This window comes from Salmo salar, unplaced genomic scaffold (assembly GCF_905237065.1).
Source record: "Salmo salar unplaced genomic scaffold, Ssal_v3.1, whole genome shotgun sequence".
NCBI lineage: Eukaryota > Metazoa > Chordata > Actinopteri > Salmoniformes > Salmonidae > Salmo > Salmo salar.
In genome coordinates this window covers 37,501-50,156 of record NW_025550869.1, presented here as the reverse complement: position 1 = coordinate 50,156, position 12,656 = coordinate 37,501, and the positions used below count along the sequence as shown (strand labels likewise).

General features: G+C 46.6%; 1 protein-coding gene across 1 annotated transcript in view; it reads left to right on the top strand.

Annotated features, from left to right (window-relative positions):
• The first annotated feature begins 498 nt into the window (after positions 1-498).
• LOC106594440 (replication factor C (activator 1) 1) overlaps positions 499-12,656 on the top strand; it is a 36,341-nt gene continuing 24,183 nt past the window's right edge. The window contains 8 exon segments of the mRNA XM_045713983.1: positions 499-634; positions 2,195-2,332; positions 3,434-3,497; positions 6,221-6,316; positions 9,558-9,856; positions 10,923-11,066; positions 11,306-11,674; positions 11,976-12,083. Coding sequence (XP_045569939.1) covers positions 632-634; positions 2,195-2,332; positions 3,434-3,497; positions 6,221-6,316; positions 9,558-9,856; positions 10,923-11,066; positions 11,306-11,674; positions 11,976-12,083 — 1,221 coding nt within the window. The 5' untranslated portion in view covers positions 499-631.

Below are 12,656 nucleotides of genomic sequence, written 5' to 3'. Positions count from 1 at the left end.
CCCACTTCATTTTACGGATAAAGAATCTTCCATGAAAGATAAAGAAATGATACAAAAAAAATGAAAGTTAAATCAGGGTCCATATCATTTTGGATCGATATAAAACATAATACCAGAGTGTCTCAGGTTAATTACATGTGGAGAGATGTTACTGGTAGACTCATACCATGAATATACTTTACCGTCTCTAAACATCTCCGATATAAAGGGTTTATTCCCAAAGTTACCGGGATGAGACGTGTCCTACTTATACCGGTACATTCCTAACAACTTAAAGCATTACGAAACTTACATTATATCAAATAAACCTCTCGTAGTAAATAAACCATTCAGTTGTTGTTGTTGTTGTTGACCAAATCGGACTCTTATTGACCTCCATAACTAAACAAAACGACTTGCTTGGTGGGTGAAACAACGACAAAAACGCCACCTGCTGGAAGGAGACACGTTTTTCCTCCGAGATGGACCTTCCTCTTCCTGTTCGTCTTTTCCTGTTCCTCTCTCTTCCTCTTCCTGTCTCTTCCTCTTCCTGTCTCTGATCACACTTCGCGCCACTGAGGATTTTTAAGGAGCTGCGTTGTCAACTTGTATCATCACAATCAATCAGAAAAGTCATTTTGTTGTGTTGATTATGGTAAGTCACGGCGTCTATTGCATCGATTGTCCAAGTCAACAACTCATTCCCTGACAAACAACAACAGACAAACAAATAGTTCATTCGTATTTGTGTAGAAATGTGATGTTGTTGCAGATTTGTCAGCTAACGTTAGCTCCCCCATGTTAGTGTTTTAGAGTAGCCATTAGCTTAGCAGTGGGAATAAGCTAGTTAGTCAGCTAGTAACCACCTGTAGTTACCCTGTTTTGGTTCTTTTTAGTAGGATTTCTAGCTAGCTAACTAGCAATCATGCTAATGAAAACCAATGCATGTAGCTGTCTATCATGCTGATGAAAAATAATGCATATAGCTAACTAGCTGTCATGCTAATGAAAACCAATGCATGTAGCTAACTAGCTGTCATGCTAATGAAAACCAATGCATGTAGCTAACTGTCTATCATGCTAATGAAAACCAATGCATGTAGCTAACTGTCTATCATGCTAATGAAAAACAATGCATGTAGCTAACTGTCTATCATGCTAATGAAAAACAATGCATGTAGCTAACTAGCTATCATGCTAATGAAAAACAATGCATGTAGCTAACTAGCTATCATGCTAATGAAAAAACAATGCATGTAGCTAACTGTCTATCATGCTAATGAAAACCAATGCATGTAGCTAACTGTCGATCATGCTAATGAAAAACAATGCATGTAGCTAACTGTCGATCATGCTAATGAAAACCAATGCATGTAGCTAACTGTCGATCATGCTAATGAAAAACAATGCATGTAGCTAACTGTCGATCATGCTAATGAAAAACAATGCATGTAGCTAACTGTCGATCATGCTAATGAAAACCAATGCATGTAGCTAACTGTCGATCATGCTAATGAAAAACAATGCATGTAGCTAACTGTCGATCATGCTAATGAAAAACAATGCATGTAGCTAACTGTCTCTGCAAGTCAGTTGTTTCCATGGCAAACATGAAAGTGACAGTCGGTTTGTGGCATCGAGTGGCATTTTTCACGGGCAGATCGTAAAGATAAATATGCGACGGTACTAGAAATAGATACAGCAACTGATAATGCTAAGTTGGGCTCCCGAGTGGCGCAGCGGTTTGAGGCACTGCAGTCCCTGGTTCGAATCCAGGCTGCATCACATCCGGCCGTGATTGGGAGTCCCATAAGGTGGCACACTTTTTGCCCACCGTCCGTCCAGGGTTAGGCCGTCATTGTAAAAATAAAAATAACTTGTTATAAATAGGGAATAGGGTGCCAATTAAGTAAATAAAGTGTAAATATAAAGTACATGATGGTACGAGATACAGTAACTGATAAAGCTAAGTATGTGATGGGACCAGAACTAAATACTGTATCTGGCCACGCCACATATCGCTCATGTGTAACTTAGCAATACATGTCTTCAAATGAAATGTAATTTAACGACTAGGATAGATCCCAAACTACACTGTATTCCTGTATAGTGCACGACTTACTTTCTAACCAGAACCCTATAGTACATTTAAATAGGGAATAAGGTGCCAGTTAAGTACAGTGGACTAATTTACTTCCTTCCCTTCCATTCTAAGGACATCAGACGGTTCTTTGTATCAAGCAAACCCGCAGCGCAGAAACCGTCTCAGGATGGAAACCTCAACACAGAGTCCCCGAAGAAGAAATCCGTCTCAACAGACGAAGAAGTGAAGAAAAAGCAAACTGCTACCAAGGTATATATTATTATATAACCAGAGTCTCTCTAGTCAGTGAACCGGTCCATCACCAAGGTATATATTATTATATAACCAGAATCTCTCTAGTCAGTGAACCGGTCCATCACCAAGGTATATATTATTATATAACCAGAGTCTCTCTAGTCAGTGAACCGGTCGATCACCAAGGTATATATTATTATATAACCAGAGTCTCTCTAGTCAGTGAACCGGTCGATCACCAAGGTATATATTATTATATAACCAGAGTCTCTCTAGTCAGTGAACCGGTCCATCACCAAGGTATATATTATTATATAACCAGAATCTCTCTAGTCAGTGAACTGGTCCATCACCAAGGTATATATTATTATATAACCAGAGTCTCTCTAGTCAGTGAACTGGTCCATCACCAAGGTATATATTATTATATAACCAGAATCTCTCTAGTCAGTGAACTGGTCCATCACCAAGGTATATATTATTATATAACCAGAGTCTCTCTAGTCAGTGAACTGGTCCATCACCAAGGTATATATTATTATATAACCAGAGTATCTCTAGTCAGTGAACCGGTCCATCACCAAGGTATATATTATTATATAACCAGAGTCTCTCTAGTCAGTGAACCGGTCCATCACCAAGGTATATATTATTATATAACCAGAGTCTCTCTAGTCAGTGAACCGGTCCATCACCAAGGTATATATTATTATATAACCAGAGTCTCTCTAGTCAGTGAATAACCACACTTATGGTGGTGAGGATGAGGAAGATAATAATGGTGGTGAGGAAGATGATGGTGGTGGTGATGATGGTGATGCGGATGAGGAAGATGGTGATGATGGTTGTGAGGAAGATGGTGATGATGGTGAGGAGGAGGAGGATGGTGGTGAGGAGGAGGATGATGATGATGGTGGTGATGATGGTTGTGAGGAAGATGATGAGGATGGTGGTGATGACGATGGTGGTGATGATGATGATGATGGTGGTGGTGATGATGGTTGTGAGGAAGATGATGAGGATGGTGATGATGGTTGTGATGATGGTGATGATGACGATGGTGGTGATGATGACGATGGTGGTGATGATGACGATGGTGGTGATGATGTGTTCCAGGTGGTGAAGAAGAAGAAGAAGGACAGTGATAAAAAGACAAAGAAGCGTGCTGTCATTGAGTCAGGTAATAAAGATGGCTGCTCCTCTGGCTGCCCCCCCTCTGGCTGCCCCCCCTCTGGCTGCCCCTCCTCTGGCTGCCCCTCCTCTGGCTGCCCCTCCTCTGGCTGCCCCTCCTCTGGCTGCCCCTCCTCTGGCTGCCCCTCCTCTGGCTGCCCCCCTCTGGCTGCCCCCCCCTCTGGCTGCCCCTCCCTCCTCTGGCTGCCCCTCCCTCCTCTGGCTGCCCCTCCCTCCTCTGGCTGCCCCTCCTCTGGCTGCCCCTCCTCTGGCTGCCCCTCCTCTGGCTGCCCCTCCTCTGGCTGCCCCTCCTCTGGCTGCCCCCCTCTGGCTGCCCCTCCTCTGACTGCCCCTCCTCTGGCTGCCCCTCTGGCTGCCCCCCCTCTGGCTGCCCCTCCTCTGGCTGCCCCTCTGGCTGCCCCTCTGGCTGCCCCTCTGGCTGCCCCTCCTCTGGCTGCCCCTCCTCTGGCTGCCCCTCCTCTGGCTGCCCCTCCTCTGGCTGCCCCTCCTCTGGCTGCCCCCCCTCTGGCTGCCCCCCCTCTGGCTGCCCCTCCTCTGGCTGCCCCCCTCTGGCTGCCCCCCCTCTGGCTGCCCCTCCTCTGGCTGCCCCCCCTCTGGCTGTCCCCCTCTGGCTGCCCCCCCCTCTGGCTGCCCCCCCTCTGGCTGCCCCCCCTCTGGCTGCCCCCCCTCTGGCTGCCCCTCCTCTGGCTGCCCCCCCTCTGGCTGCCCCTCTGGCTGCCCCTCATCTGGATGCCCCTCTGGCTGCCCCCCTCTGGCTGCCCCCCCTCTGGCTGCCCCTCCTCTGGCTGCCCCCCTCTGGCTGCCCCCCCTCTGGCTGCCCCCCCTCTGGCTGCCCCCCCTCTGGCTGCCCCTCTGGCTGCCCCTCTGGCTGCCCCCCTCTGGCTGCCCCTCTGGCTGCCCCCCCTCTGGCTGCCCCCCTCTGGCTGCCCCTCCTCTGGCTGCCCCCCTCTGGCTGCCCCTCTGGCTGCCCCTCTGGCTGCCCCTCTGGCTGCCCCTCCTCTGGCTGCCCCTCCTCTGGCTGCCCCCCTCTGGCTGCCCCTCCCTCCTCTGGCTGCCCCTCCCTCCTCTGGCTGCCCCTCCCTCCTCTGGCTGCCCCTCCCTCCTCTGGCTGCCCCTCCCTCCTCTGGCTGCCCCTCCCTCCTCTGGCTGCCCCTCCCTCCTCTGGCTGCCCCTCCCTCCTCTGGCTGCCCCTCCCTCCTCTGGCTGCCCCTCCTCTGGCTGCCCCTCCTCTGGCTGCCCCTCCTCTGGCTGCCCCTCCTCTGGCTGCCCCTCTGTCAGTGGAGGTATTACTGGCCCTGTGTTTTTAGAATGGGACATTAAATGTTCATTTCCAAATTGTATTGTTTTATTTTATTTCACTTTTATTTAACCAGGTAGGCTAGTTGAGAACAAATTCTCATTTGCAAATGAGGCGACATATTCATGATTTAGGCGGAATCCCGACCTAACACAAGGTCAGAGGGTCAGAGAGGCAGGTGAGTCATAGTGATTTTCAGTGGACAGACATATAGTGGTAGACCACAGTGATTTGTCATGCTCAACATGTATAAATATGCCTCTGTGGAACTATTGGATAAAGTCAGACTTTATCGACCAGCATTTCTACTCTTCCGTATTCATTGAACCTGTTTTAGTTGTGAACTCAAACGGACAGAGAGCGGTGATGTCCAACGGGCCTTCCAAAAAACAAAACACTTTCTCTGGCTGTTATCAGAGAATACGGAGGTCATCCTGCAGGTGGTTTCTGAAACTAATTACGTCTTTGTTAAGAGTCTGTCGAGTCTAAAGTTAAGGAGGGTTTCCTCCCAAGGTTAAGGAGGGTTTTCCTCCCAAGTCTAAAGTTAAGGAGGGTTTTCCTCCCAAGTCTAAAGTTAAGGAGGGTTTCCTCCCATGTCTAAAGTTAAGGAGGGTTTCCTCCCAAGGTTAAGGAGGGTTTTCCTCCCATGTCTAAAGTTAAGGAGGGTTTTCCTCCCAAGTCTAAAGTTAAGGAGGGTTTTCCTCCCAAGTCTAAAGTTAAGGAGGGTTTCCTCCCAAGGTTAAGGAGGGTTTTCCTCCCAAGTCTAAAGTTAAGGAGGGTTTTCTCCCAAGGTTAAAGTTAAGGAGGGTTTTCCTCCCATGTCTAAAGTTAAGGAGGGTTTTCTCCCAAGGTTAAAGTTAAGGAGGGTTTTCCTCCCAAGTCTAAAGTTAAGGAGGGTTTCCTCCCAAGTCTAAAGTTAAGGAGGGTTTCCTCCCAAGTCTAAGGTTAAGGAGGGTTTTCCTCCCAAGTCTAAAGTTAAGGAGGGTTTCCTCCCAAGTCTAAAGTTAAGGAGGGTTTCCTCCCAAGGTTAAGGAGGGTTTCCTCCCAAGTCTAAAGTTAAGGAGGGTTTCCTCCCATGTCTAAAGTTAAGGAGGGTTTCCTCCCAAGGTTAAGGAGGGTTTTCCTCCCAAGGTTAAGGAGGGTTTTCCTCCCAAGGTTAAGGAGGGTTTCCTCCCAAGGTGGAGAGGGAAGGACCTGCTGTACATTCCAGCCACTAACCAGCTGCTTGTGTCTGTGGTCTCATGTCTACAACACTGATGTAATGGTTAAGTTAGTCACCTGGCTATTTTTGTTGTTGTCATCACCAAACCTCCCTCCCTCCCCTCCCCTCCCTCCTCCCTCCCTCCCTCCCTCCCTCCCTCCCTCCCTCCCTCCCTCCCTCCCTCCCTCCCTCCCTCCCTCCCTCTCTCCTGTAGACTCTGAGGAGGAGGTAGTGAAGCAGAAGGTCCGGAAACAGCACCCTCCTCTTCCTCCTGCCAAGAAAGACCCGGTGCAGTATGTCTCTGAGACAGGTAAGACAGACTAGACTCCATAGCGGGAGAATACCAGGACGTACCAGAAATAACGCCAGCATACCAGGACTAAACGGGAGAATATGAATCATCCTGACAGACTCTAGTAACATGAATCAGAATATGAATCATCCTGACAGACTCTAGTAACATGTATCAGAATATGAATCATCCTGACAGACTCTAGTAACATGTATCAGAATATGAATCATCCTGACAGACTCTAGTAACATGAATATGAATCATCCTGACAGACTCTAGTAACATGAATCAGAATATGAATCATCCTGACAGACTCTAGTAACATGTATCAGAATATGAATCATCCTGACAGACTCTAGTAACATGTATCAGAATATGAATCATCCTGACAGACTCTAGTAACATGAATATGAATCATCCTGACAGACTCTAGTAACATGAATCAGAATATGAATCATCCTGACAGACTCCATTAACATGAATATGAATCATCCTGACAGACTCTAGTAACATGAATCAGAATATGAATCGTCCTGACAGACTCTAGTAACATGTATCAGAATATGAATCATCCTGACAGACTCTAGTGACATGAATCAGAATATGAATCATCCTGACAGACTCTAGTAACATGAATCAGAATATGAATCATCCTGACAGACTCTAGTAACATGTATCAGAATATGAATCATCCTGACAGACTCTAGTGACATGTATCAGAATATGAATCGTCCTGACAGACTCTAGTAACATGTATCAGAATATGAATCGTCCTGACAGACTCTAGTAACATGTATCAGAATATGAATCATTCTGACAGACTCTAGTGACATGAATCAGAATATGAATCGTCCTGACAGACTCTAGTAACATGTATCAGAATATGAATCATCCTGACAGACTCTAGTAACATGTATCAGAATATGAATCGTCCTGACAGACTCTAGTAACATGAATCAGAATATGAATCATCCTGACAGACTCTAGTAACATGTATCAGAATATGAATCGTCCTGACAGACTCTAGTAACATGTATCAGAATATGAATCATTCTGACAGACTCTAGTGACATGAATCAGAATATGAATCGTCCTGACAGACTCTAGTAACATGTATCAGAATATGAATCATTCTGACAGACTCTAGTGACATGAATCAGAATATGAATCATCCTGACAGACTCTAGTAACATGTATCAGAATATGAATCGTCCTGACAGACTCTAGTAACATGAATCAGAATATGAATCATCCTGACAGACTCTAGTAACATGTATCAGAATATGAATCATCCTGACAGACTCTAGTAACATGTATCAGAATATGAATCATCCTGACAGACTCTAGTAACATGTATCAGAATATGAATCATCCTGACAGACTCTAGTAACATGTATCAGAATATGAATCATCCTGACAGACTCTAGTAACATGAATCAGAATATGAATCATCCTGACAGACTCTAGTAACATGAATCAGAATATGAATCATCCTGACAGACTCTAGTAACATGTATCAGAATATGAATCATCCTGACAGACTCTAGTAACATGTATCAGAATATGAATCGTCCTGACAGACTCTAGTAACATGTATCAGAATATGAATCGTCCTGACAGACTCTAGTAACATGTATCAGAATATGAATCGTCCTGACAGACTCTAGTAACATGTATCAGAATATGAATCATTCTGACAGACTCTAGTAACATGTATCAGAATATGAATCATTCTGACAGACTCTAGTAACATGAATCAGAATATGAATCATCCTGACAGACTCTAGTAACATGTATCAGAATATGAATCATCCTGACAGACTCTAGTAACATGAATCAGAATATGAATCGTCCTGACAGACTCTAGTAACATGTATCAGAATATGAATCGTCCTGACAGACTCTAGTAACATGTATCAGAATATGAATCATTCTGACAGACTCTAGTAACATGTATCAGAATATGAATCATTCTGACAGACTCTAGTGACATGAATCAGAATATGAATCATCCTGACAGACTCTAGTAACATGTATCAGAATATGAATCATCCTGACAGACTCTAGTAACATGAATCAGAATATGAATCATCCTGACAGACTCTAGTAACATGTATCAGAATATGAATCATCCTGACAGACTCTAGTATCATGTATCAGAATATGAATCATCCTGACAGACTCTAGTAACATGTATCAGAATATGAATCATCCTGACAGACTCTAGTAACATGAATCAGAATATGAATCATCCTGACAGACTCTAGTAACATGAATATGAATCGTCCTGACAGACTAGTAACATGTATCGGAATATGAATCATCCTGACAGACTCTAGTAACATGAATCAGAATATGAATCGTCCTGACAGACTCTAGTAACATGTATCAGAATATGAATCATCCTGACAGACTCTAGTAACATGTATCAGAATATGAATCATCCTGACAGACTCTAGTAACATGAATCAGAATATGAATCGTCCTGACAGACTCTAGTAACATGTATCAGAATATGAATCATCCTGACAGACTCTAGTAACATGTATCGGAATATGAATCATCCTGACAGACTCTAGTAACATGTATCAGAATATGAATCATCCTGACAGACTAGTAACATGAATCAGAATATGAATCATCCTGACAGACTAGTAACATGAATCAGAATATGAATCATCCTGACAGACTAGTAACATGTATCAGAATATGAATCATCCTGACAGACTAGTAACATGAATCAGAATATGAATCATCCTGACAGACTCTAGTAACATCCCTCCTCCTTACCTCCCTCTCGCTCTCTCTCCCCCTCCTGACCTCCCTCTCGCTCTCTCTCCCCCCTCCCTCTCGCTCTCTCTCCCCCCTCCTGACCTCCCTCTCGCTCTCTCTCCCCCATCCCTCCCTCCCTCCCTCTCGCTCTCTCTCCCCCTCCTTACCTCCCTCTCGCTCTCTCTCCCCCTCCTGACCTCCCTCTCGCTCTCTCTCCCCCTCCCTCTCGCTCTCTCTCCCTCCTCCTCCCTCCCTCTCGCTCTCTCTCCCCCTCCTGACCTCCCTCTCGCTCTCTCTCCCCATCCCTCCCTCCCTCTCTCTCCCCCATCCCTCCCTCCCTCCCTCTCGCTCTCTCTCCCCCTCTTGATCTCCCGCTCTCTCTCCCCTCCTCCTTAACTCCCTCCTCCCTCCGCCTTACGCCCCCTCCCCCTCTCTCTCCCTCCCTCCCCCCTCCTTACCTTCATCCCCCCCCCCTCTCTCTCTTTAGATTCAGACAGTGATAACTTCCTGTCTCTGAAGAAGTCTGCAAAGCCCCAGGATAATGGAGTGACCAAACCAGGGAAGGCCCGCACCGGGACCAAAGAGATCTACAGGTCCCCCTCGAAACCCACCCCTGCGCCCGCCAAGGGGAAAGGAGTGATAAAGAAGTCTCCTCCAGCCCCCGTCACCCCTAAATCAGCGCCCCAGCACACCAAACGCACCCCCACCTCTGTCCTGGACTACTTTGGCAGTGGGAGTGTCCAGCGCTCGGGCAAGAAACTGGTAGCAAGTACCAAGAGGAAAGCTGTGAGTAAAACACCCTGATTATTCCCCTTCATTATCTCTCTACTCTCCCTCCAGCCTTCTCAGGACCCAGGTCTAGTGACTAGTCTGACTAGTTAACTAGTTGTTGTTGATGAGACCCAGGTCTAGTGACTAGTCTGACTAGTTAACTAGTTGTTGTTGATGAGACCCAGGTCTAGTGACTAGTCTGACTAGTTAACTAGTTGTTGTTGATGAGACCCAGGTCTAGTGACTAGTCTGACTAGTTAACTAGTTGGTGTTGATGAGACCCAGGTCTAGTGTCTAGTCTGACTAGTTAACTAGTTGTTGTTGATGAGACCCAGGTCTAGTGACTAGTCTGACTAGTTAACTAGTTGGTGTTGATGAGACTCAGGTCTAGTGACTAGTCTGACTAGTTAACTAGTTGGTGTTGATGAGACCCAGGTCTAGTGACTAGTCTGACTAGTTAACTAGTTGTTGTTGATGAGACCCAGGTCTAGTGACTAGTCTGACTAGTTAACTAGTTGTTGTTGATGAGACCCAGGTCTAGTCTGACTAGTTAACTAGTTGTTGTTGATGAGACCCAGGTCTAAGGTCTAGTCTGACTAGTTAACTAGTTGTTGTTGATGAGACCCAGGTCTAGTGACTAGTCTGACTAGTTAACTAGTTGGTGTTGATGAGACCCAGGTCTAAGGTCTAGTCTGACTAGTTAACTAGTTGTTGTTGATGAGACCCAGGTCTAGTCTGACTAGTTAACTAGTTGTTGTTGATGAGACCCAGGTCTAAGGTCTAGTCTGACTAGTTAACTAGTTGTTGTTGATGAGACCCAGGTCTAGTGACTAGTCTGACTAGTTAACTAGTTGGTGTTGATGAGACCCAGGTCTAAGGTCTAGTCTGACTAGTTAACTAGTTGTTGTTGATGAGACCCAGGTCTAGTGACTAGTCTGACTAGTTAACTAGTTGTTGTTGATGAGACCCAGGTCTAGTGACTAGTCTGACTAGTTAACTAGTTGTTGTTGATGAGACCCAGGTCTAGTGACTAGTCTGACTAGTTGATGACGGCTCTGTGTTGTCCCTCCGGCCCTCTCAGGACCATGATGAGTCGCTGACTGATGAGGTCATCGCCCAGCAGCTGCAGATGGACGAGGACATGGAGTTGGAGAGGCTGGTCCACGAGGACGAGGAGTTTGCCAGGACGCTGGCCATGTTGGACCAAGAACCACACGCCAAAAAGGTGAAGGATAAACTCACTACAAACTCTCTCTTTCTCTCTGAAAGATTCAACGAGTGTGTGTGTATATATATATATATGTGTGGTTCCATCTCTCTCTCTGTGTGTGTGTGTGTGTGTGTGTGTGTGTGTGTGTGTGTGTGTGTGTGTGTGTGTGTGTATATATATATATATGTGTGGTTCCATCTCTCTGTGTGTGTGTGTGTGTGTGTGTGTGTGTGTGTGTGTGTGTGTGTGTCCAGGCTCGTAAGGACTCTGGTAAGGATCTGGGGTCTGACACGTCAGCCAACAAAAGCATCGCTAACTCCTCCCACAGCAGCACTACCAGCCAATCACAGTCCAATGGGCGGGACCACAACCAGGACGTGATCGGTCCGTCCCCTAAAAAGGTCCCCCCTCTTGTTAAAACCAGTTCCAAACTGGCCGTGATGAAGAGAAGGGAGGTGGAAGAGGAAGGAGGAGGGAAGACAAATCTGACTATCAAAATGCCCGTCTCTCCCAAAAAGGAGTTCCTAACCACTTCAAGCACAGACAGGAAGTCCAAGCCCAAAACAGGAAGTGTAACCATGGTGACCACACGCACGACTCTTAAAACCTCCCCCAAGAAAGAGGTGAAACTTTTTTAAATCAACAGTTATAGTTAATATAAATAACCCAAACCTGTGTGACTGTGAGTGACTGTGAGTGACTGTGAGTGACTGTGAGTGACTGTGAGTGACTGTGAGTGACTGTGAGTGACTGTGAGTGACTGTGAGTGACTGTGAGTGACTGTGAGTGTGACTGTGAGTGTGACTGTGTGAGTGACTGTGACACTGTGGGACTGACTGTGACTGTGTGTAACCGTGACCGTGAGAGACTGTGAGTGACTGCGCGTGACTGTGTGTGTAACCGTGAATGTGTGTTTGTGTCCAGAGCACCAGTCCAGAGGATTCAGAGAAGAAGCGAGGGAACTCCTCAGCCTTCCGTAGTTTCCTGAACAGAGACGGACCCAGAGCCCTGGGGTCTAAACCCATACCCACTGTAAGACAAACACAGAGCCCTGGGATCTAAACCCAGAGCCCTGGGGTCTAAACCCAGAGCCCTGGGGTCTAAACCCATACCCACTGTAAGACAAACCCAGAGCCCTGGGATCTAAACCCAGAGCCCTGGGATCTAAACCCAGAGCCCTGGGGTCTAAACACATACCCACTGTAAGACAAACCCAGAGCCCTGGGGTCTAAACCCAGAGCCCTGGGGTCTAAACACATACCCACTGTGAGACAAACCCAGAGCCCTGGGGGTCTAAACCCAGAGCCCTGGGATCTAAACCCATACCCACTGTAAGACAAATCCAGAGCCCTGGGATCTAAACCCAGAGCCCTGGGATCTAAACCCATACCCACTGTAAGACAAACCCAGAGCCCTGGGATCTAAACCCATACCCACTGTAAGACAAACACAGAGCCCTGGGGTCTAAACCCATACCCACTGTAAGACAAACCCAGAGCCCTGGGATCTAAACCCAGAGCCCTGGGATCTAAACCCATACCCACTGTAAGACAAACCCAGAGCCCTGGGGTCTAAACCCAGAGCCCTGGGGTCTAAACACATACC